We start from the raw sequence: 27,536 nt of genomic DNA on the forward strand, positions 1-27,536 counted from the left end.
AAATATTTATTTCATATAAAATATAAAAAAAGGTACAGTGCATTTTCTTTACAGTACATTTAAACTTCTATAACTTTTTGATACTTTAATATTTTTAAATAATTCCACTTCTGAAAAAAAGAGTACAACCTTAGGTCTGTATTCCAAAGCGTTCATGAATTATAGCAATTTAAGTTTTTGAAGTTTGTTCAAAAATAAGGGGTGGTCCTTAAGGGGTTAAGATATTTTTTGATGAAATCCGAGAGATTTCTGACTCTCGGTAGAGAGCAACGTAACTGAAATAACCAAGAAACGTAGTAAGGACATTGTTAAAATAGTCCGTGTGACATCAGTAGTTCAACCGTAATTTTACAAAGCTACTAGAACACTTTTTGTGCGCAAAGAAAAAAAAATATTGACTTTATTCAACATTTTTTCTCTTCCACGTCACCCTCCTCCGCTATTATCAAGAGTACCATGACGCGTGCTAGGTAGTTCTCGGAATTCATCAAAAATATCTTAATTAGCGTTCCGAAGATGAACGAAAGTCTTACGGCTTTGGAATAACATGAGGGTGAGTAGCCTGAACTATTTTTTTAAGTTGTGGTAACATTAGCGAAAATTTAGTAAAATTTCGCAGGTCAAAATTCCGTTGTTTGTTGTTCAATAGTTCAGCAATGTATGAAGCACAGCTCACACAAAAGTGTCAAACAAAGCAGCTTTCAGTTAGCAAACAGCAAATTTGCGTGAATTTCCGAATTCGTTGCGAAATCTGCATGCGATTACTGAAATGATTTCGCGCACGAAAAAATGCCCAACAACGGTAAATGCGACCACGCCTTTAGCGGGTTGAAGAAAATCCATTCCACTTATATATTGCTCCAGTCAGGTTTTCTTGTTTTGTGACACGCAAAGTTTACGCTTCACAGCTTTTTCAGTTGTGGAGAAGAAATATACCAGCTAACTTGGTCATTTTGTGGAAATTGAGTTCATTGATAGACTGTTATTTACTTTTTATAGAACTATTGTATAAAAACACCACACCACTGAATATGATGCGACTACCTCAGCCCGACATTCAGTACAACACGCATTCGCGTGTGTGATTTGTCATAAATTGCGCTTGGGCTATTTGGGTTTACTTTACAGGAGTGCAGGGCAGAAATACAGCCAAAAAGAAGAAACTGTCGCTGGACGGAACAAATACTGCAGAGAAATAAGTTTCTCCTCCCAGAGAAGCGTGAAGCGTGCGGGGCGTCAGGAGTGTGTCGGATTCGGCTGCAGGTAACAACGCACCCTTTATGTGCGCTCTGGAGGCGGGGGCAGCTCTGGGGTGGGGTGGACCGGAGGATCCGGTTTCGCCGGCAGACAAACACACAGAGGTTTGCCGCTTCTCCGCTCACTCTCCACCGCATGCTGTTGCAGCACAGAGCGCGCTGTTCTGGAGGAGTCTGGACACTGAGACACGCTCTGACATCTCTTCTTCTCTGTGATGTTGGTAAGCCATATTCTTTACACTCATAGCATCACATGCAGACTAGAAGCATTGGCGTTTCATATAATCATCCTTTCAGTCATGCTTTAATACTGTTATGAGCAGTTATTGAATGGTAATAGCCTGTATATGAAAGAACACTAGAGCTAGCTGTCACATGAGGAAGTTGTAACAAGGATTGTATCTTAAGATATATGAGTCCAAAGTCCAGTTAAACAAATGCATGTTAGTTTAAATAGTTGATTATATCTTAGTTGTGCATTTATTGTTCTAACTATAAATTATAGTGTTTAAATATGTTTGTAAATAAATCAACACTATTAAAACACACAGGCAACATGCAAACAAGTCAGCTATGCAATGAAGAAAAGTTCAACTGTGTTACAGACGTGTGACATATGTTATTATTTTTTTTGCTGTTTCATGTTTTGTGTTTCATAACTGTTGTACTGTCACAGTTTAGCTGTAAAGGCTGTTTAATGGCAGTTTCCACTGTGACGATTTACCCCATATAGTGAGGCAACATGTTCCACTATAGGATCAATAGTGTAGTAAATTAGCTGTATCTTTCTTCCGGGGCAATAACGGTGGAAATATACAATAGCTTTTTGTAGCCAAGTCAAGTGACTAAACAGAAACTGACTTTCAAATATTGAATGTGCACTTGTATAGAGGAGTCACTTTGTTCAGGTGAGTTATCTGAACGTTGCAGGGAGAAAGATTTGAACAGTCTTGGAAGATCATTCAGACATATCAAGACCTTACATAAGTGAAGTACAAACAGTACTGTTCAAAGGTTTAGGCTCAGTAAGATTTTTTAACATTTTTGTTGTCTCTTATGCTCACCAATACTGCATTTATTTGATCAAAAATACTGAAAATATTGAAATATTATTACAATTTAAAACAACTGTTTTCTATGTGAATATATTTTAAAATGTAATTTATTCCTGTAACGCAAAGCTGAATTTTCAGCATCATTACTGCAATCTTCAGTGTCACATGTCACATTCAGAAATCATTCTAATATGATAATTTGCTGTTTAAGAAACATTTCTGATTATGGTTATAAACAAATATACTTTCGTTTCAGAACTCTTTGAAGAATAGAAAGTCCAAACATAATTTATTCTGAATCTATATATAATTATTAACTTTAAGGACACTTTTTACATTTTAATGCATTCTTGCTGAATGAAATTAAAAATAACAAAATCTTAAAGACCTTAAACTTTCAAACTGTATGCGTGTGCAGGGAAAATTATGTTACTGAGTGCCTTTTTGGCAAACATAACTTTCGCACGCTAAAAAGCACTCAGGCTTTAGTAGCTGGTTAAATCAGGTTTGATTTTTATCGTTTGCTCTGAAAAAGGAAATGCGACTTAAAACATCCTACAAAACTTTCCAGGAATTCCTCTGGATAAACACCGTTTTACTTTTTAACAGTTGGGCCATCGGCCAGACTCACTTTGCATCCTGATGATGGATACTGCTCAAATCAGGGGATGTAACATTAGTTAAAGTAGTCATTTTATTTCAGTCATTTCAGCTGCTCCATGTCTAGACCTCAAACTCCTTGGACATTGGCAGCTGTAAATCAAAACTCAATTTTAATTCCCGTCTCCGCTCATTTTGCCATCCTGATGGTGAGTTTGTAATAGCAGCTCTGATTATTTCATTTTTTCCATGCACTAATGCCCACTTTCTCTCACGCATGCATTCAAGCTTATTAATACAATCAACAATTTCCTAGTCTGTCTGTGGGTTTGGAGTATCCGGAGCGTTTGCAGCAGTCTGTAGGTGTTTGTTATACAGTATGCGGCAGTGAAACAAATCGGTGATAATTCCTTGACAATACTGGCATGCAAATTCAAAGGCTTATCTAAATCTTCTAATCTAAATGGCAACTCAAGGTGAAAGAGTGTGATTTTTACAGCACTAACACCAAGGACTCATACATAACAAGACTGACTAAAGAAAAGCATGTTTGTCCAAATAACAGAAGACTGGTATTTGTAACTTGCTCAAATAGACATTATTTTTGCAGTACTTTTCAGAGTTGTTAGTTGCACAGAAATTATGCAGAATGATTCTGGAGAGATAGATTGGCAAACATCGGTCCTGGAGAGCTACAGTCCTGCAGAGTTCAGCTCCAACCTTAATAAAAACTCACCTTCCTGTAGCTTCCTAGTAACCCTTCAGACCAGCTTGTTCAGGTGTGTTTGATTAGGGTTGAAGCAAAACTCTGCGGGGCAGCGGCTCTCCAGGACCGACATTGGCCACCCCTGATCTATACAATGAAATGGGATCCAGTTTTGAGGTAGAGGTTTTGCTTTTCTGCAGTATATATTGCAATATGAAATAATACAGGATTTTATTTATTTATTTATTTTACCAGATTTCTTGAATAGCTATATTTAAAAAGAATGAATAATTTTTAGTGAGGTGATTATTTGGAGCCTGTATTTCCTAAATAAAGAAAGAAAGAAAACACATATGAAACACATGTCTGAATGATCTTCCAAAACTGTTCAAATCTTTCTCCTTACAGCGTTCAGATAACTCACCTGAACAAAGTGACTCTTCTATACAAGTGCACATTCAATATTTGAAAGTCAGTTTCTGTTTAGTCACTTAGTCACAAAAGCTATTGCACATTTCCACCGTTATTGCCCCGGAAGAAAGATACAGTTCGTTATCAATGCTGCTGATAATAATAATAATAATAATAACAATTATTATTATTATTATTAAAAACTTGAAAATTTGGGTGTACATACTTGAGTTTACTTTTTACAAGATCCGACTTAAACCTCATTTTATGGAAGCCTGTTTCTGCCACTGAATAAAAAAGTAATTTAAAAAAACGTTATTGCAACTTTTTATCTGACAATTCTGACTTTTTTCTCAAAATTGTGAGTTTACATCTTGCAGTTCTGGCTTTTTTTCAGAATTATGAGAAATAAAATTGCAATCGCAAGTTATAAAATTGGAATTGCGTGACATAAACTGGCAATTGCAAGTTATAAAGTCAGAATTGCAAGACATAAACTCACAATTCTGACTTTTTTTCTCAGAATCGCGAGTTTATGTCTCGTAATTGTGACTTTTTTTTAGAATTGCAAGTTTATATCTCGTAATTGTGACTTTTTTTCAGAATTGCAAGTTTATGTCTCGTAATTGTGACTTTTTTTTAGAATTGCAAGTTTATATCTCGTAATTGTGACTTTTTTTCAGAATTGCAAGTTTATGTCTCGTAATTGTGACTTTTTTTTAGAATTGCAAGTTTATATCTCGTAATTGTGACTTTTTTTCAGAATTGCAAGTTTATGTCTATATCTCGTAATTGTGACTTTTTTTTAGAATTGCAAGTTTATATCTCGTAATTGTGACTTTTTTTCAGAATTGCAAGTTTATATCTCGTAATTGTGACTTTTTTTTAAAATTGCAAGTTTATATCTCGTAATTGTAACTTTTTTTTTTAGAATTGCTTAGATCTTGCAATTCTGATTTCTGACTTGTAATTCTCACACAATTGCAAGTTATTAAATCAGAAATATGAGTTATTTTTCCCTCAAGATATAAACTTGCAATTGAGTTCATATCACGCTATTCTGACTTTATTTCTCACAATTGTGTTTATATCGTGCAATTATGAAAAAAAAAAATCAGAATTGTGAGTTTATACCTCGACTTTATAACATGCAATTTCAAGTTTATATCATGCCATTCTGAAAAACGTAAGAATTGTGAGCTTATATCTTGCAATTCTGACTTTAAAACTCGCAATTGCGAGTTTATATCTCACAATTCTGAGAAACAAAGTCAGAATTGGCAGTTTGTAGCATGCAATTCTAAGAAAAACAGTCAGAATTGTGAGATAAAAAGTCACAATAACCTTTTTTTTTTTAATTCAGTGGCAGAAACAGGCTTCCATTTCATTCAGTTAAAAAAAAAAAAAACTTTTCATTTTAGTTTTTCTGTCACATTCCCACTGTTTTTGACCACTGCAATATGGCTATAAAAAAATACAAATTATCATGATTTTATTGTAATTATTGATCATAAAAAATTATGAAATAAATATATTGTAATAATATTGTATAAAAATACTATAATAAAAATAAAAATTCTACAATAAAAAAATATTTTACTCTAAAATGTCTTTAAATTTTCAAATGGAAAACTATTAAGCTTTTATATTGACACGTTGCCCATAAATAAATATATACACTGCCTTATCGCAATATCGATTTTATTTCTATATATAACATGCTAAGACCTAAAATGGACAAAAAATTCTTCAAAATATCTTCTGGTTTGTTCCACAAAAAGTTCATTTTGGAACAACATTAGGATGAATGATGCCAGAAATTCATTTGGGTGAATTTTTCCTTTAAATTATTTTGTGCAACATGCTCTTGAGTGCTCAAAAAATACCATCATATTTATCTGCAATTCCTGTTATTTGCCTGCTCTTCATGTTCAATTCTTTGAGCCTCAAAACCATGTTGTAGGTTCCTCTCTTGCTTCCAGAGGATGAATCTGGTGTCCGTATGATGTTAAAAAAGCTGTCAATACAGCCCTCCCATCATGTTGAGGAGATTGCTATGGTGACTAGGTGTCCTCAACTATGTGATCTCTATGGCAATGAGCCGTCCTGCTGTTTGGGCTGAAAGAAGCATTTGGTCAATTGAGGCATGCCACAAAGCTTTTATACAGAGGAGAAAATTAAAAATCAGCCTGACGCGTTACACTGCATAACTCGTAAATATTATTTTTAACTTGGATTCATAGACTATTAATGTAAAAGCCTTTGTGGAAATTTTTGATTGAACAATATTGAACAATAAACAGTTCAGATGGTGGTTTGTTACATTTAAAAGGACTGTTTACCCAAAAATGTAGTTACTTATGCATGACTATGACTTTGTTCTAAAAGAAGATATTTTGAAGAACATAGGAAGTCAAACAACTTGGAGCCCTCTTTGTCCACAATAAAAAATATATAAATAAAATATAAGAAATAAACATAGATTCTAGTGCTAGACTGGATTGAGCCATCACTGGATCTGTTCTTTGGACTACTTTGTTGAACAAATGGGCAGGATTTGGTGTTCCCGCAGCTCTTTTCAAGAGCACATTGTTTTTTATAAAGATTTGCAGGGTTAAGAACATTTTTTATGAACAAGTACCCTCCAATTGTGGCTCATATGTGGGAAACATAGTGTATGGCTACTAGCTACATGGTTAACCATAATCTGTCAGCACTTATTCTAGACATTTAAATACGTATTTTTACAATGCATTCTTCCATACAGCAAATCAAATCTGTTGTGCAAACAAATTATGTATATCGCAGTCCATTATGTGCTGTATTAAAACACTTGTGGCCAAAACATTGTCCTTTTAAGATGGAATGAAGACAAGTGTCCTCTAATTTTCTTCCTCTGTAAGTGTTTTTAGGGCGTATTGTTCATCTTTTTTTTTCTAGCTGAGGTTGACGGAGTAAATATGAAGTAGCTTGAATTAAGAGGCAGCTGGAGCTGCGTCTCGAGAACCTTAAATTGAAGGAGGTGCAGATACTTTGTCATAATGAGAGGTCGTGGTGTGTTTTTAAAGTGCTGACATAATTTAAGATGTGATTTGTTTTGTGCTGGTTACAGAAGGCGTATGTATGGTGGTTGTGTATGAAGGGGTGTGTTTAAGGACTGGGTTGTGTTGAAGGCAAAATTAAATCAGAATTTATATTCCTAACTCAAATTCCTGGTGCTTGGTATTCTGAAGAAAGAACAATGTTTGTCTTCATGAACTTAAAACTTGTTTCCGCTCTGAAATGACTTTTCCACTGACGTCATCAACCCTGTTTCTCCAACTACCTGTCAAATAGGCTCTGTTTCAAAACCTATGTTTCCTTTCTGTCTGTTGCATACGCAGCAGCCTTTTAAGACAGTATCCTTAGAGAAATTAAAGGGATAGTTCACCCAAAAATGAAAATTACTTCCATGATTTACTCAGCTCTCAAGCCATCCTAGGTGTATAAGAATTTCTTCTTTTAAATGAATACAATCTGAGTTATATTAAAAAACGTTCTTCCTCTTCCAAGCTTTATAATGGCAGTGAATGGGTGTTGAGATTTTGAAGTCCAATGAAGTGCATCTATCCATCATAAAAAGTACTCCACATGGCTTAAGGAGGTTAATAAAGGCCTTCTGAAGCAAATTGAAGCATTTGGGAAATAATTATCCATTTTTCAAACTTTATAAAACGTAATCTCTAGCTTCCGATAACTGTCGTACGCACGTTCACGAGAGAGTGGCACTCCAGCAGATGACGTAGTACATAGGCGTAGCGTTCCATTCCAAAAAGAATCAATTCTTCGATTCTGAGGCATTGGGAATCGACTCCTCATTTAAAGCCGTTTTCAATTTAACAAAACTCATCCGTGGCTGCAGCCTTCTATTTGAGAAACACCCATTAATTCGCCTCTTCAGGGCTCGAAATAAACTTTTTTACTTGGTAGCACTGGTGCTCCCAAATTCAAGAAGTTGGAGCACCAAATAAAATTTAGGAGCACCCAATGATTATTAAGGAGCACCACAATTTTGAACCACAAAATTGATTTCAGTTGAGTTCAGTTTTGCAGTAGCATGTTGCAAAGTTAATAATGGGCTGGCCTAATAAGTATATAAATACATAACACAGAAATGTTGGATAAAATAGTTTATATATTAATTAGTCCCTTGGTAGATCTATTTTATCTGTATGTGGTTTTAAATGATGAGTAAGTGTTATCAAAGTGATGCACGGGCATTTTGGCAACCGAAAATATTTTCTGAAATACTTTTGGAGGGCCAGAATCATTGACTAAAACAGAGACGTTTAATTAGTGCTCCTCTGATGACATGTTTTAATTGTTTTAGCATATTCACACAATGTGGATAACCTACTAAAGGTCAGAAGTGTGGACAAAAAAGATAAGACTTTTTTTTTTTTCTGTAAAAACAGGAAATGTGGTGTGTTAGAAGGTGGAATAATTCAGTTCAAACAGAATTTGGAGGTAGGATGTTGTTACTGAGATACTCCAATAACTATAAAAAACATAACGTGTGTTTAAAATCGAAGTGTTGCAACAAAATGCCAAATATGCTAAGATTTGACTTGTTAAGTTTAGAATTAGCATGTTGCTAAGCTAAAAACACAATATACACTACCAGTCAAATATTTTTGAACAGTTAAATTTTTTGTTTTTTAAAGTCTTTTCTGCTCACCAAGGCTACATTTATTTACAGCAAAAGCAGTACAATTTTGAAATATTTGTAATATTTAAAATAACTGTTTTCTATTTGAATATATTTTAAAGGGGTCATCGGATGCCCATTTTCCACAAGTTGATATGATTCTTTAGGGTCTTAATGAAAAGTCTATAATATACTTTGGTTAAAAATTCTCAATGGTTGTGTAAAACAACACCCTTTTTACCTTGCCAAAATCAGCTCTGCAGAAATCATCTCATTCTAAGGGGTTGTTCCTTTAAATGCAAATGAGCTCTGCTCGCCCCGCCCTCTCTTCTCTGTGGAGTGATGAGCCTGTTTACTTTAGCCGCATTTAGCCGCGTTTAGTCGCTAAACTTGCTAACTAGCACATTATTAGGAAAGGCGATCGCAAAGATTCATTAAAAAACCATTATAGCTGGATGAAGAATGATTTGCGCGAACATAGACGGATTTATGTAGATCGGGAGGCGCATTCCCTTCACAAACAAACGTGATCTACTGCATCTTCAGCGGCTCAGATGTCAGGAGTAAATGACGACCACTATGTTCATCATTACATCCAGCAACACAACACCTCAATCGTTCAATTCTTGTCTAACTTACATCCCTGCTCCGGCATCGAAACATGGAGGTCGGGCTGTTACAACTGATCTTAGGTAAGACGCTCATGTCAATCAACTATCGTGGGAGCGGCCTTTTTCGATCTGAAAAAGGGGATATTATTTTTACAGATTAATGAAAAAACACTGCATGGATTTTTATCATTATAGATTTGTACATACACCACCAACACACATTAAGGTTCAAACAACATGTAAAAGTGAACTTAGCATCCGATGACCCCTTCAAAATGTTTTAAAAAATCTTACTTTAGACTGGTAGTGTAAAATTAAAAATGCACCTACATTGGGTAAGACTGAACTTTTTTTTTTCAATCAAAACATTTGGGTACTACATTAAACATCCTGTTTCACTCAGAAATGTGTCACAAACAGTCGTAAAATGGGTTGTGAAGACAGTTTCCTGTTGATTTTAAAGGCAGGCCATATAGTAGGTATGATCTGGGCCGCACATGAGGAGATCCAACTTAATTAAGGGGAATGAGAATCACCTGAGGCCCAGAAGGATATCAAAGAGACCTTTCTCTCTTTCTACTGCTCTGTTTCTCTCGCTAACTCTCCCACATTCCCTGTTTCTCTACGTTGTTCTCCTTCCATCCCCTCAGCCTCTCATCCCCCTCTGTGTTTTGCGAGAACCAAACATGAGCAACACCTGGAACTGCTTTCTCTGGAGTCGTCCCTCTAATGCGGCAGTGAAACCGCAGGGCTTGACTTGGCTTGTGCGTCTGCGGACTCTCTTTTTCTGGATCTGGATATCCCACCTTGTTAAATTAGCCGGTTCAGACAGTTCCTCTTCAAAGACGTCTCTGCAAGCCTCCAGGGAATGCTGATGATTTCTTTCACTGGTGAAGAAGAGGACAGCAGATACACGAATCATGAAAAAAAACACAGGAGATGGGTGTAGAATAGACTTGCAATAAATTATTTTACACCAGTCGTTGTGGTTCTGCAGTACTGCTCGGTTACACAATCCAAAGCATCCATTATTTATATAAGCATTGACAGTTTAAAAGAAAGTGGTGGATCAGAATTTCAGATCATTCATTTATGAGGAAAAATGTGAAGCTCTTTTATGTTCCTTCTTGTTTTTTGCGTCAGACTTGACTTTGATGATGGGAGCTGTGCTTGCATAGGGATGTGGACATGCAGCTGGTGCTGTCTGATTTAATGAGAGACCCACAGGAAGCCCATGTCAGGCACCCATGCCCTGTGGACACAGGAAGTGGTTTGATTAAGAGAGAAGGTGCTGCGGTGATCAGCATCTGTGAGAAGGGGGGGTTTTCTTTATTTCCTTCTCTGTCTTTCATCTTTGATCTTTTTATCTGACAGCAGAGACTATTTTCATACCCTCATGCCAGAAAAGTAGTGCAGATATTATTGATGCTCAGTTTCAGCAAAAAAGGCAGAAACTAGTTTCAAAAAAGTTGGAAGTTCTTACAAATGTACTATGTGTATTAGAAATATATGTGTGTGTGTGTGTAACCTTGGACCACAAAACCAGCCTTAAGTAACATGGGTATATTTGTAGCAATAGCCAACAATACATCGTATGGGTAAAAATGATCGATTTTTCTTTTATGCCAAAAATCATTAGGATATTAAGTAAAGATCATGTTCCATGAAGATATTTTGTACATTTACTACTGTATATATATCAAAACTTAATTTTTGATTAGTCATATGCATTGCTAAGAACTTCATTTAAACAACTTTAAAGGCGATTTTCTCAAAGTTTTGAAGTTTTGCACCCTCAGATTCCAGATTTTGAAATAGTTGTATCTCGACCAAATACTATTCATATGATATATAAATCTTAAAGGGTTTTGAAGGACAGGCTCGTAAAGTCATAATCTATTATTACCCTTCATTTTAATTTTTTTATATTTTAATTATAATAACATATTTAATTGTTTTTATTTTTGTTCACGTTTTCACTTTTAAACATTAAAGGAGAAGTCCATATCCAAAACAAAGATTCGCATATAATGTACTCAACCAATTGTCATCCAAGATGTTCATGTCTTTCTGTCTTCAGTCGTAAAGAAATTATGTTTTTTGAGGAAAACATTTCAGGATTTTTCTCCATATAATGGACTGCTATGGTGCCCCGATTTTGAACTTCAAAAATGCAGATTAAATGCGGCTTCAAGCGATCCCGAATGCGGTTGTAGACGATCCCAGCCGAGGAAGAAGGGTTTTATCTAGCGTAACGATCCGTTATTTTTATAAAAATAATACAATTTATATCCTTTTTACTCTCAAACGCTCGTCTTGTCTCGTCTCTGCCTGGACTGTTTTTTTCCGGTTCATGACAGTTAGTGTATGTCGAAAAACTCTCATCTCATGTTCTCCCTCAACTTCAAAAACCGCCCTATATTGTTGTTTTACCTTTTTTGTTAAGGGTGTTTGATCTTCTTTGCATGTTCACTTTGCAAAGACACCCAGTGGTACTTCTGCAGTGATGTAGGATGATTTTGAAATTATTTTTGAAGTTGAGGGAGAAAATACGATTGGAGTTTTTCAACATACCCTAACTGTCTTGAACCAGAATACACAGAGTTCAGGCAGAGCAAGACAAGACAAGCATTTGAGATTTTTTTTTTATGAAAATAACCGATCGTTTCTCTGGACAAGACCCTTCTTCCTCGACTGGGATTGTTTACAACTGCATTTGGGATCGTTTGAAGCTGCATTTAAACTACATTTTTGAAGTTCAAAATCGGGGCACCATATTAGTCCATTATATGGAGAAAAATCCTGAAATGTTTTCCTCAAAAAACATAATTTCTTTACGACTGAAGAAAGAAAGACATGAAGATCTTGAATGACAATTGGAATATTATATATGTGTGTGAATACAGAAGCATACAAAGTGTCTCTGTGTTAAAGTCTGATGTATTTTTATATTAGATGTGTGAAAAACACTGGGTGTGAGACTCTTTCGGCAGCCAAGCACAAGGGTCAGCCTCCGAAATGAAAACTGCAAAAGTAGAGAAAAAACACACACCATTTCCTGACTGCACACCACAGCCAGATAGTATAACTGCAGCTGACTCTGCAAATCAGCGCTTGTGAAAGTAATTGAACTAATGTAAATGCTTGGTTCGCAAACCGGCCATTGGTTGTGCACATGCAAGAGCTTTTACTCTGATTAAGATCTTTGTCAGGAAGTTGTCAGGAAGTTATACGAAAATAGTGACCTGTTACTTATATTTCATGAAGGCATTAACAGGTTTGTTGCAAAGTGTTGTGTATGTAATGTGTGTATGTTCTTGTAGTCTAGGAAATCAAGCTTAGGCTAGTTGCTGTGTTTTAGGATAAGTTATCTGTCCTGTGAACTGGTGGAGCAGCCTAGACAGGCAACCAAATACTGGTTAAACATAAACTAGCTCACACACTTCAAGCTGTTTTTTGGAGCATGGTGGCTAGTCAGTGAACTAATGACCGATAGAAAGTTAGAAACCAGACAGCATATTCCAAAACAGCAGAATTTTCCATTTGTGATGATATTTTTACTGGCATAAACACAGAATAGGCCAACATCTAAAGAACAGCCCTTAACAGGAAACTGAATCACAGCTAAACAACAGCAGTCTGTTTCAGACGAGAAAACTGAAGTGTCTCTCTCTCATTTGTTTAAGGTTGTCAGGCTTCTCGTAACTTTCCTCAGTGTTGTTTAGCCGTGTGTTTGGTTCGTGGTCTTGGCTCTGGTGTTGTATGGCATGGGCACAGCGGGGAGAATGAATTGCTGGCAGACTCGTGCTGTGCTCGTCCTGGCGGCTGTACGAGTGAGCTGGAATACCATAACACGGTGTGAGGCGTCTTTTCCCTCAATCATTTTTAAGCTCTGTAGAGAAATGAAAAGATTAGTCATCTTGTATCACCACCTTGAGAGAGATTCAGTGGCTGAATGTCATCTACTCTTGTTATGCAGTAACAGACGGCTCTTCGCTGTCGTATACACTATCTAATAGGTTGGCATAGGAGGAAATGAATCCTAATGTAAAATGATGAGCAAGTGAGTAAGTGACTGACTGACTGAATGAATGAATGAGTGAATGGGCAAGTGACTGAGTGAATAAACAAGTAAGAAAATGACTGAATAAATGTGAAAGAATGAACAAATAAGTAGCTGATAGAATGAATCAGGCAGTGAGTAAAAGAATGAAAGAATCAGTAGTTGATTGAATTAATCAGTCATTGAGTGAGAAAATGAACAGAAAAGTAGTTTATTGAATGAATCAGTGAGTGAAAGAATGAATGAATAAGTAGTTGATTGAACAAGTTAAAAATGAGTGAAAGAACCAGTAATTGATTGAATGAATCAGTAAGTGGGTGAAAGAATGAACGAATAAGTAGTTTTTGAATGAATCAGTGAGTGAATGAATAAAATTGAACAATTAGTTTATTGAATGAATCAGTCAGTAAGTGAAAGAATTAATGAAAAAGTAGTTTTTTGAATGAATCAGTCAGTGAGTGAAAGAATGAATCAGTAATTGTTAAATGAATCAGTGAGTGAAAGATTGATTGAATAAGTAGTTTTTTTAATGAATCAGTCAGTAAGTGAATGAATGAATGAATGAATGAATAGTTTATTGAATGAATCAGTGAGTGAAAGGATGAATGAATAAGTATTTTTAATGAGTCAGTGAGTGAAAGAATTAATGAATAAGTAGTTGATTGAATGAATCAGTAAGTGAAAGAATTAACAAATAAGTAGTTGATTGAATGACTCAGTGTGTGAAAGGATGAACGAATAATTAGTTGATTAAATGAATCAGTCAGTCTGTGAAAGAATGAACGAATAAGTACTTTTTTAATGAGTCAGTGAGTGAAAGAATGAATGAATGAATAAATAGTTGATTGAATGAATCAGTCATTGAGTGAAAGAATTAAAAGATATATAGTTTATTGAATGAATCAGTCAGTGAGTGAGTGAGTGAAAGAATGAACAAATCAGTAATTGATTGAATGAATCAGTAAGTGAAAGAATATACAAATAAGTAGTTTATTAAACGAATCAGTCAGTGAGTGGACAAATAAGTAGTTTATTAAATTAATCAGTCAGTGAGTGAACGAAGTAACAAATAAATAGTTGATTGAATGAATCAGTAAGCGAGTAAAAGAATGAATGAATAAGTAGATTGAATGGAAGAGTGAAAGATGAATGAATCAGTAAATGAATGAATCAGTCAGTGAGTGAAAGAATGAATGAATAAGCAGTTGATTGAATGAATCAGTCATGAACAAAGAAGTGATTTAATCGAATAAGTAATGAAAAGAATGAATGAATAAAGTTTTAATGCTGGGTATTAATTCTACATTTTCAGTTAATATAAAATGTCAAATAAATGTACTTTAAGTTTATTAGATGTGTCTTTTTATATTTGCTTATATAGTTGCCTATAGTAACTGATGCATCTCTCCTATATTATACCCACAAACAGTCATGTACAACCCACACCTGTGACTAATTAAACTCAATAAAATGTCTCAACTCCTTTTCACTGGGTTTATTTTAGTCAGACTTCTTGCAGTGCTGGAAGCAACAACGCAATAACTTCAGAGTAAATTTCCCTCTCCGCTTCCTGTAAAGTGATGTATTGACGTTCCCTTATTCCCAATGACGTTTGCAGCGTCCTTCGAACTGAACATGCACGTCTCAGATTAGATTCTCTGTTAAAATCTACTTTCGCAGGGCACTTAGGGTGGAATAGAACGCCCCTTAACTAATTTAGTAAGTCAGTGAATGAGTGATTAAATGAGCATGTGAATGAATGAATGAGTTATTGGATGAATGGGTGAGTGAGCGAACTGATGGATGGAGTGTTTATAATTAAGTGAGTCCATATTTGAGTGCCAGTCTCAGATAAATAGACATCCCCCTCCTCAGTGCTGGTCTGTGGCCAACTCTCCTTGATACAGTCCAGTATTCACCACTAACATAACTAATCCTTTCATTAAATCAAGCCTCCCACTAACCTATAAAGAGCTAATTGTGTGGTGAGTCAGCACACACACAGACACACACAAGCACTCACACATATTCAGGGAATCCTACATTTCCTTACGCTCTCTTTTTTCACGCTGTATCTTTAACCACCGCAGCTAACACAGTGTTTCTGTGTTTTCCCTTAGTCACAGATACACATGTGTTTGCGACTGCGTGCATATGTGTGCGTTCGCATGTGTGTGTGCCTATGAATGCTCGGCCTCTCGTGTGTGTTTGCTCAAACTTACAGTGCTGCTGTTCATCCCCCAGTGCGAGATGTCAGGCGTGTTCCCATAAGACTGCTTTTAACACACATCTCTTATTTTCACACATCAGTGACAGCACTATTCCCCTGCACTGGAGCCATCCCAAAATGCTTTGCTTGGCTGAGCAGGTCCTGAATTTAGAGCTTTAGGTCACGTTAAAATAAACACAGTGTGTTTGCAAACTAGATAGACCGACTTGAACCCTATGCCCTCTCCTCATCATCATGTAACAGCCCTATTTTGTCTTTTTAATGGTGTGATAATGCCAAGCTTATCGGTGTTGATGTACTTTCAAGTCTGACTGATTGGCATATCTGGTTCTACAGAACATAATCAGTTTAATCTCTTTTCTAGATAGACCTGTGAAGATCAGAAGCAACCCGTGATGAAACATGCAGATGACTCTGAACAGATTAAGCACGTCATACAGACTGCCTGAAAACTCAAAATCTTGGTCTTTTCAGCAACACTGGACTGTTGAAATTAATTTCAAATGAACAGCCTCCAAACTAGTTTGTATGGACCACAGGCATGGACGTCTAATGGCTAAACCTTCAATGAATGGTTTTCTCTTTTGGGTCTTTGGGAATGCTGTAGAATGGAGGATCCATTCCAGACATTCTCTCAAGGGTCTGTCACGCTACCTCCAAGAAGAATGAGCAATTTTCACCAGATGGAGATATGCGCTTGTCGCTACTGAACTGGTCTAATGGTTCATTTGTCTGGACAGAGAACTAAAAGGACCTTGAAGACGAGGAAGTGGCCGTAACTTGACCCATGACAAAGTATGTGCATGAAGAGCCAGGCTGAAGTTTAAAGAGCGGGAGAAATGGGAATCAACAGTAGAGTTTTGAACAAAACTTGCTTTGTGGTCTACACCTGGGAAATATGAGACTTTAGCCGACAGACGAAACACAAACAGTTCTTCTTCTTTTTAATCAAAGACATACCCTAGTGACTCCAGCAAGTGGTTCTGGCCATTGGCTGATCTTATCGTCTTGTTTTTGATGGTACGCAGAGATGCCCCAGCTTTATTGAACTACGTCATCCTACCCACCTTGTTGTTGAGGTTGTCAGTTGTGATGCTGCGCAGGGGTGTGCTGGCCTGGCTCTCACGTGTGGGTGTCCTGTTAGTGGTGGTATGCTGTTGTCTTTCCCTCCTTTATGTCATCACTTGCAGCCCTCACGCCGATGAGCCCATGGCTGGTCAACCCCTGCCCAGGGTTGGAGGGATGGCTATGCCGGGAGGTCCAAGCAGGCCAGGTGGGGTTGGAGGTGCCCCCATTGGCCCCGCAGGACGGGAAGGGTTCCAAGCCCTTCTTCAAGAGCGAGAAGAGCAGCACCGGCAGCATATTGCCAGCTTGAAAAAACAAATCGCTCAACTCAAAGAGGCTCTCCAGGAGCGGAGCGAACAACTTAAAGGCATGCAGGACTCTGTGGAGAAGACGGCTGGGAAGGGGACGGTGGGTGACGTGGCTGATGAACACAGTCATAGTGACCTGCAGGAGTTCCTACGCAGCCAGGTGAGCCGGGCGGAGGTACACTCTGGGGTACGACTTCCGAGCGAGTATGCCGTGGTGCCGTTTGAGAGCTTTACCTTACAACGCGTCTACCAGCTGGAAATGGGGTTGACCCGTCACCCTGAGGAGAAGCCGGTGAGGAAGGACCGCAGGGATGAACTGGGGGATGTGGTGGAGAGTGCGCTTACACTCTCTCAATGCGCCAAATCAAGGTGGAGACAAAGTGAAAGCCAGTAAGGTCTACACGCCATCAGACTTTATAGAAGGTAAGAGTTTTCCAGTATTTGCTTCCACTATTTTGCTAAAAATCAGTGCTACTACGGTACATAGTCTAAGACCATGCAGAAGTTACTTTAAGGTTAATTCCAGGTTCAGTTCAATTTAAAGGGATAGTTCACCCACAAATGAAAATTTGTCATTATTTACTCTCCCTTATGTTGTTCCAAACCCATAAGACCTTCGTTCCACTTTGGAATACAAATGAAGATATTTTTGATGAAATCCAAGAGCTTTCTGACCCTGCATAGACAGCAATGCAACTACCATGTTTAAGACCCAGAAAGGTAGTAAGGACATTGTTAAAATAGTCCAGCCCTAAAAAATCACATTTAGGGCTGGACGATTAATGGAAAAGTAATCAAAACCAAAACTCAGAACCATCTTTTGCACTCGCACCAGACAACGTTTTGTCTCGCACATGAGTGACGCGTTTAAGACGCCGTGTCAATTTAACCAAAGTCACTAGAAGGCAAGCCTGCAACCTTTAGCAAAAAAGCATAACGGCTAAAGCTTTGTCAACACAAAAGTGCATTCTGTATGAATGGCGCCTAACGACATGAGCACGTCACACTTGAGCGGTTAATCACGTGCAACACCATGTAGTTGGATTGTTCTTTTCTCTTTACTGTTATCACTGGCAGATTGTCAAAGTGTCTAATACTAATGTTTGGTAATATTGCGATTCCTCGATTTGTGAAAAATAAAATCATGGCAAAACATTGAATTCGAATTAATCGAGAAAATCACCCAACCCTAACTGAATGGACAGACTACTGGCTAATCTTCAACATGTTTTAAACTAAACAGTAGTTTTGGATTGAACTATTTTTAAAAATGTTAACCAAAAAAAAAAAAAATGTTGTTTTATAAGAGAAGTCACAGACTTTTTGCGATTCAACTTACAGGACTTTCCATTCATTCCTATGGTATCCATAAACGGCTAACGAGTGTCGCACAACTGACTGAAATTCAATGATGTCAAGGCTGTAATGTGATTGATTATCAAGGCACATGTGATCCAAGTTGACCGTTATCTCCCAATAGTAAGGGAATTGGACTCATTGAGTCCTGAAATTATTTAATAAAGTCATTTTGTTTTCTTTGCGCGCAAAAAGTATTCTTGTAGCTTCATAACATTACGCCTGACCCACTGATGTCACATGGACTATTTTAACGATGTCTTTACTACCTTTCTGGGCCTTGAACATGTCAGTTGTATTGCTGTCTATGCAGGGTCAGAAAGCTCTTGGATTTCATCAAAAATATCTTAATTTGTGTTCTGAAGACGAACGAAGGTCCTACAGGTTTGGAACAACATGAGCGTGAGTAATTCATGACAGAATCTTCATTTTTGGGTGAACTAGCCCTTTAAATTCAGTGTGCCGTTTAACATGACGAAGGTCTATACACAGCCAATCTGTAAACATTATAATCTCACTGTGTCAATAGAACTGTATAGCCACAAGATGTAAACTAGATGAGTAAAGTTTGAAAACAAACTTTAAGTTGGCTTGAGAAAGCCTAGCCTGAAAGTTAAAAGCAACTGTAAAAAGTATGAAAGCAGCCAGCATGATTTAACACATTGCTTACATGATTTAACATGTTGAAAACATATTTTAGCATGATTAGGAAGTTACTAGCATGTTGTTAGCTTGTTTCTAGTATGATTAGCATGTAACTAGCACGTTGCTAGCATGGTTACCAAGTTACTAGCATGTTGTTAGCATGATTAGCAAGTTGTTAGCATGATTAGCATATTAATAACATGTTGTTAACATGTTTCTAACATGATTAGCATGTTACTAGCATTTTGATAACATGTTTCTAGCATGATTAGCATGTTACTAGCATGTTGCTAGCATGTTTATCATGATTAGTAAGTTATTAGCATGTTGTTAGCATGATTAACCTGTTACTAACATGTTGCTAGCATGATTAGCAAGTTACTAGCATGTTGTTAACATGATTAGCAAGTTACTAGTATGTTTGTAGCATGATTAGCATGTTACTAGCATGTTGCTAGCATGATTTAAATAGCTAGATAGATTAGAAATATTAGAAATATTAGAGTGGAAGCTTAAATGAGTCTAAATGGATTAGAAATAGTACATAGAAGGGAAGCTTGATTGAGCCTCAAGGGATTCTGGGAAGTGTTGAAGAGTGTTGGCTTATTTCAACATTCTGTCAATGTAAGTCTACGGGATGTTTGGTGGTTTTGGTAGTCTGGTATGAAAACCGTAAGCCGGATCAGTTAGAAAAGATACAGCACACCGAGTCAAACCAGTCTGAAGGTCTGGGCCGAGTTTGGTGGTTCTAGCTTGAAATCTCTAGGAGGAGACAGATACCGAAATTTGGTTCAGAAGAAGAATAATAATAATCTTAAATAGTAGATCAGTAAGTGACTTTCTCAAGCCAACTTAATAATATGTATGTTAACATTCATTTATTGTGACTACTTATTTGGTGTAAGTTGAGAGTGGTTTGAAAGGCATGGTAGTAGTTTTTCGCTAGCCTGTTTAGAAACATTATTTTTGCTGTTCCATTTAGTGCTTCTAGTGCAGAGATGGCACACTTCACCTCTAACACAGCTCCAAAAGAAAACTCTGATGTCTCTGGACCATTGATAAAGCCTAGAGCTCGTCTGACATATTTGGAGAAAATCTCTCACAATAATCTCGGAAGCACGTCGCAAGAGTCGTACATTGTGTTTCTTGCACTCTCGGATCCAAAACAGAAAAACAATAGAGCATCCTGTAGCAGTATGCTAACACGCTAAAACCAGGATATCCTGTGATGACTCTAGGAAATGTACACAGCTGTTTCATGTTCAGACTGTCTCATCTCTGCTATTTCCTCCAGAGAGAAAGTGACGCATCTCAGTGGTTATAGGCATTACAAGAAATACATTATTCATGCTGCTGTGCACTTTGTTTAGTCATAAATAACTATTCCCAGCACCAGAAATTTGCATGTACAAACTTTCGAAGACTAAGTGACTGCCAAGAGTTAGCGAAGCTAGAAACAAATTGTGAGATTTGCATAACCGTAACTAACAACTGGTCTAGCTGGTGTTTACCTTCCAAAACACAATGTAAACCTTAGTCCTGGTAATTTGAGCAAGAATATATTAGGAGGAGTGCTGCATAAATGTAATATTCATTTCTCACTCTCTAATAGACTAATGGTGCTGGGTTATTAGTTATGTGGTGCACCTTCAGCTCTTTTGCCACGAGCATTTAAAAAAATGATAATGTTCACAAAACTTTCATTGCCCTCAGAATATCTTTTTTGTATGAATATCTGAACATGCAATATGTCACTTTTAAACAATAACCTAATTTTATTCTAGCTTAATTCATTCTTCTTTTATCAGCACTTCAGTGTGGATAGTTTCCATAAAAAACAACAATTTGAACAAAAAGCTGAGAAAATCACATTTTGTCAGAGACTACATCTGGATCGGATTCAGAAAGATGATCAAAACATATGGAAGATCACTTCCATCAACAACCCCAAAGATTGCAGATTCCTAAACCACTTTCTGGGTCGACATTTCATTCAACGTTAGGCAGTTTTGATTTATGTGATGTTTAATGTTTGATGATTGCTTTATTCTACATATGCATCAGCTTACGTACGAGATCAATAGTTTCTGCTTCTTCTTCACAGTGTTTTGATCCAGAGATTCAGTACTCTTTCAGAAAATGTGCAATAGCGCCTCCTACCGCATAACAGTGAAAACACGAAAAGCCAGAAAATTCTGTCAATGGTGGGAAAGTGTTCTCTTATAAATGGCAGAAAATTTAATCAATAGCGGGGAAAGAGTTAAATAAAGAACATTTCTTGTCAACAGAGGTGAACCTACATTAAGTAGTTTTTTTTTTTTGGTAAATTATCTTTTCTACTTAGAGATATAATTATACAACATACAAAAAGTAGACATCTAACAGAACATAAATTGTTTATTTTTTACAGCTAGAGATGAAAAATTATCACGGTTATCAGTATTATCACAATATTGTTAAAATGTGCTGGAGATGTTTAACAAAAAGTACTGACTGTACAAGTTTTATATTTAAAATCAACAAACAATAAGTAAAGGTACTTTTTGTTTACTTAAGGCGAGACACCATGTCACGGTGTGTTGTAGGGAGGACGCGGGAAACAAAGGAAAATAAACTTCAACAGACTTCAATAAAATAAACAATGGGGGGAACAAACTAAGGAGCAGACTAACACAAGAACAACCAAATAACAAAGTAGACAGGACCTTGAACTCATAGAAAACAGGAACTTAAAAACACTAGATAATTAATAAGAGGAGGAGAAATCAATTAACTTAACCAAAACAGGAAAATAAGGAAATACAGGAACTAAGGCTGGGGGGAAAACATGGAACAAAATCCAGAATCCTGACACACTGCCGGTGAATAGGCTTAAAAAATGAACTAATATAGTTATTGCCATACTTACCGAGCTGATTGATTACATTGATAATTGCAAACATATTTTGTATTACAAGTTTTCTAAAATGTTAGATATAAATATGCAAATGAAGCATTATTTAGTAAAATATGTCCTAATTTGCATAAAATTCTTTGTTTATTTTTTAAGATTTTTTTTGGCATTGTTTTGCCTTTACAGATCAGATAGAAAGGTCCTCGAGTCGGGATTCAAACAAGGGACGCCCGTAGCGTTATTAGGTTGGCTTGAGAAAGCCAGCCTACTGATCTGCTACTTAAGCTTATTATTATTCTTAGCCAAATTTATGAATGCTACTCCTCCTAGAGCTTTCAAGCTAGAACCACCAAACTCAGCCCAGATCTCAGACCTGATCTGACTCAGGTGGCTATATCTTGTCTAACTGATCCGACTTATAGTTTTCATAAAATTAACAGAATGTTCAAATGAGCAACACTATTCAAACTCCAGTTGTCAAAATTCGAACTTAAACTCCCAGAATCCCTTGAGACTAAATCAAGACTTCCCTTCTATGTACTATTTCTAATCAGTTCAAACTGTCATTCTATCTAATATTTCTAATCTATTTAGCCAAGCCTAGCAACTAGAATCATGCTAGTAACTTGCTAATCATGCTAGCAACATGCTGGTAACATGCTAATCATGCTAGAAACATGTTAGCAACATGCTAATAACATGTTAATCATGCTAGAACCATGCTACTAACTTGCTAATCATGTTAGAAACATGCTAACAACATGTTAATAACTTGCTAATCATGGTAGGAACATGCTATTAACATGCTAATCATGCTAGTAACTTACTAATTGTGCTAGAATCATGTTAGTAACATGCTAATCATGCTAGAAACATACTAGTAACTTACTAATCATGCTAGAATTATTCTAGAAACATGCTAGCAACTTGCTAATCATACTAGAATCATGCTAGCAAAAATGCTAATCATGCTAACAACATGTTAGCATGATTCTAGCTCGATTAGCAAGTTGCTAGCAATATGTTAAAAACTTGCTAATTATGTTAGAAACATGCTAACAACTTGCTAATCATGCTAGAAACATAACTTGTTAATTATGTTAGACATGCTAACAACATGCTGGAAACATGCTAACAACTTGCTAATTATGTTAGAAACATGCTAAAAACTTGCTAATCATGCTAGAAACATGCTAGCAACTTGCTAATCATGCTAGAAACATCTATCTGAAACTGTATTGCCTTTAAAACATTCAAACTTTAACCTTTTAAAACTACTTTAAACTTCAAACTATTTCAGACTGAAAACCATCAAACTTAAAACTTTTTCTCTTAAAACGAAACTTTTTAAACTTCTCAAAGATCGTAAACTTTTCAAACCTTCTGCTTTTTCTCAAGCCAACTTAAAATTTGTCTTGATGAACGTTTTTATGTAGTTAAACTATGCTATACTATAACATTAGCGATGTAATTTTCACTATTTACTTTTATGGATTTTTATAAGAAACCACAAGAAACAATAATAATGAATAAAGACTGACAACTGATGTTTAATGTTCAGAAATGATTATTCCAAGAAATGTAAAGCAGTTTGGCTCGTTTATGTGTCTCGTGATCTATGAGAGCTGTGTTTGGAGGGAGGGGAGTGTTTTTCTGATTGTCTGAATGTGTTTAATCTATTTGCTCACATTGTTTTGAACTATACTGTATAGCTGTTTGTTGAGATCAGGGCCGTCCCACGCGTGGTTGCGATGTTAATTGTGAAACTCAAAAATTTGATTATTTTTAATTCTTAAAAAACGCCATTAATTTATTTGAAAAAAGTTAATCATTTTATTTTGTAGACAAAATATTTCCGTTTATGGTGTAGATTTTTTTCATTCGATCAGATAACATTTTAAGCTGTCATATGGTCATGTTACAACGTGCCCCTCACGTTACAATGTACCTCACCTACGTACCTTGAGGTAAATAACAAAAAACGTATACACTGTAATTCTGAAACAAAGCGACATATTTATACTAGACAAGTGTGAAATTAACGTGGATAAAAAATTATACTCTGAACCCCACGTGGGTTTTCCACAAATTTACACAAACTGCAAATTGAGAAATTCAAAAAGTGTTAGGCTGTGCCCCACGCTCCCCTACCTATCTCTACGCCTCTGCTTTTTAATTCGAGCCTCTTCCGAGCTCTTTTTCAACTGAATAGACCCACTCTACTTCACATCAACAATGGAGGGCCTGTAAAAAATTCAAAGAGAGCCAAGGCCGTGTCTGTAATAACTTACAACTCGGTGTCCAGACACAATGTCAATTTACCCAGCCGTCTTGCTAACACTGAACAAGCCTGAATAATATTATTGGACATTCTGAAAATATACGGTCCTGAAAAAACACAGGAGGCTTGACCATTGAAACGGTGCTTTAGCAAACAGGAATGTTTACAGAAAGCGTATCTTTTCTACCCACAAAATAACTCTCCCACCCCGTCCCTTAAGGGATACGTGTATCTCTCTCATTATCCTGCCCGTTATCTCTGTTGGCTAACTGTATATAGTGCTTCTTTACCCAGACCAATTTTGTGGTGACACAATCCAATTTAGAGAGGGGGAAAAAATGCAGTTCCTGTTTAAAAGTGCAGCTTTATCCTGAGCTAATATTACCAGTGATAAGTAACTCACGTGATTTTTTGTTGCGTCTTATTTACCGTAGCTTGTTTTTTAGTGAGGTGGAGTTGAGCCTGCGGGTTACGCTTTGATGTCTCCTCCGTTAGTAGCTTGTATTGATTCAGATGGCTTTCCCTAATGGCCTTGCTTTTCCCATAAATGCATTTTATGTGTGGGATGGAAAGGGCCGGACATGAAAATTATTCCAGTTTGCTAGTTTGTGCAGGCAGGCATCACTACGGTTGCTGCTTAGGGTTAGGGATTTGGACAGAAACATTGTAAACACTGCTAAGAACACCATAGCAACTTTCACACAAATTTATTACAAATTATATGCACATATTTCCCAGCGTAGATCATAATGCAGTGTTTCCACACTGCGCTACCAAAGCCAATGAAGTACAGTATAAGGCTGTAAAGTACACTTTTATGCATGATCGACCCTTAAGCAACTGGGAATGTTTTGTGCAAACTGTCTCTGAGCTTGTTTTTCCTTTATAAGAAGAGCCTTTGTGCCTTTTATAGCACACTGATATGGGACCTGAACAATACACATTTGATGCTTCACAGTACGGGCTCATTTTCAAAAGCATGAAAGTACTGAGTGAAATCTGTTTTTCATGGTCTCTGTGCGTGACCACCTTCCAGATGCTTTTATTTTAAGTTATAACCAGGAATGTTACCCAAGCCTCAGAAGACCTGGTGCTCCTGAAATCTAAACATCTGTGCAGATGTTTTGGCAGAAATAATTACTCATATCATTTGATGTTTGATGAGAAATATGATGAGTTCAAATTGAAAAATTACTTTTTATTGTAGACTTTGCTAGTGTCTTCTTTTCACGATAGAAATCTGAGACTTCAACAAACATCTCTATATGTTCTTATTTCAATTTATTGCTGTCTAAGAGAAGCAACCCAAGATTAGGGCTGCACTATTAAACGTGCAAAATGAACATTCTGTCATTAATTACTCACTCTTATGTTGTTTCAAAACTGTAAGACCTTTGTTCATCTTCTATCTGTATTCAACCATGCTGCTGACGCAGGAGCCGCCGTTCTGACTGCCAATTAATATTTTCATGAACGTAATAATTACAAACTCTGGGTGGCCTTATTGTGTTCAGATGAAATTTTGTACATACCTGTTTCATCTTAATGAACATATACACTACCAGTCAAAAGTTTGGACACACCCTCTCATTTAATGTTTTTTTTATTTTTATGACTATTTACATTGTAGATTCTCACTGAAGACATCAGAACTATGAATGAACACATTATGTTATGTAGTAAACAAAAAAGTGTGAAATAACTTTCACATTTTATATTTTAGATTTCTCAAAGGAGCCACCCTTTGCTTTGTTGACAGCGCTGCAAACCCTTGGCCTTCTCTCAATGAGCTTCATGATGTAGTCACCTGAAATGATTTTCACTTCACCGGTGTGCCTGTGTCAGGGTTCATTTGTGGAATTGCTTGCCTTCTTAATGGGGTTGGGACCATCAGTTGTGTTGTGCAGAATCAGCCTATTTGACGACTGTTAGAATTCATATTATGGCAAGAACCAATCAGCTAAGTAAAGAGAAATGACAGTCTATTATTACTTTAGGAACTGAAGGTCAGTCAGTCCGGAAAATTGCAAAAACTTTAAATGTGTCCCCAAGTGCAGTTGCAAAAACCATCAAGCGCTACGACGAAACTGGCTCACATGAGGGCCGCCCCAGGAAAGGAAGACCAAGAGTCACCTCTGCTGCTGCGGATAAGTTCATTTGAGTCACCAGCCTTAGAAATCGCAAGTTAACAGCACCTCAGATTAGAGCCCAGATTACAGCTTTTCTCAGACGCTTTGGTGCATTTCTCAAATCATCCTTAACGTTTGCAAACAAGTATGTGCATTGCTCAAAACAATTTGTACAAATAGCACAACACAATGGATTACCTGCAAAAGCCTGTAACTTACTCAAAATCTTTAGTTCGTCTATCAAAAGTAAGTATGCATGTCAATGAACATATCAGTGCCATCAGAATGAAAAGTCCTTGTGTCATTGTTCACTAACAAGATCAAGTCAAAATGCTTAGTCATGTTGTCAATCAAACAGTGTACTCTATTAGCATTACCTGATGTAAACTATAGCAATAGTTTGCATGACAGTTACTGTATTGAAGTGCAGAAGGCTGCAATTCTTATGTGTGCCATATATCCATTTCAAAAGTACACATTACTGTATGTGAGATATTGATTGAGAGACTGGATAGGACAAAAAAGAAAAAAGAAAATAAAAACGCATTACAGAGTCATTGTGATAGACAGGAAAAAGAAATATCCCTGATAGTACACGTACATCACTAAGACGTATATTTTACATCTACATTTACATCTGCAAGATTTATTTTTTAGAGTGTTCGCACACCTGCACATTTCCTACCAGGTGTCAAATAGACTTTTATTAGATGTCTTTACTGTAAGATTTATGATTTAGAGTGTATGTAAAAGTGACATCTTACAGATGTGTGTCAGATGTTTGTACATGGCAGATGCACAAAAGCGAAAATACAAAATTAGAAAGGCAAACACAGGAATCACCCCTTAGGCAGAACTTTGCTTTTGCATACAGCACTGTATGAGGAATTTCCCTTATTAGTGGAAGTCATGATTCACCTGCACAATGCATGGCAAATTTACAAACGGACTAACAGGAATGTGTAGAAAATATACTTGACAGTACTATGACAACTATATCAACCATTTTGCATTTGCATGACTTATACGATGAACTAATGACTAGATGTTTTGAGGGGTAAGACTATTGCACAGAGAACTACATAATACATTTTGAGCAACATGACACTAGCAACTGATAATGTAGGAAAACGCAGACAAATGTACATAATCAATTGCATGAATGTACCAAAGCAATCGCAACTTGTTCAAAAGAATCAGAAACTGCTATTACGATGTGCACAAGTGACTAGATGATGTG

The 27,536-nt window shown here is 36.6% G+C and overlaps 1 protein-coding gene across 1 annotated transcript in view; it reads left to right on the forward strand.

The window, feature by feature from the left end:
- The window catches only part of csgalnact1a (chondroitin sulfate N-acetylgalactosaminyltransferase 1a), a 65,193-nt gene that overhangs the window by 2,091 nt on the left and 35,566 nt on the right, over nucleotides 1–27,536 (forward strand). The window contains 3 exon segments of the mRNA XM_051121728.1: nucleotides 1,129–1,477; nucleotides 15,984–17,341; nucleotides 17,343–17,415. Of these exon segments, the coding sequence (XP_050977685.1) occupies nucleotides 16,637–17,341; nucleotides 17,343–17,415 (778 nt within the window). The 5' untranslated portion in view covers nucleotides 1,129–1,477; nucleotides 15,984–16,636.

The sequence above is a fragment of the Labeo rohita genome, chromosome 10 (assembly GCF_022985175.1).
Source record: "Labeo rohita strain BAU-BD-2019 chromosome 10, IGBB_LRoh.1.0, whole genome shotgun sequence".
Lineage (NCBI taxonomy): Eukaryota > Metazoa > Chordata > Actinopteri > Cypriniformes > Cyprinidae > Labeo > Labeo rohita.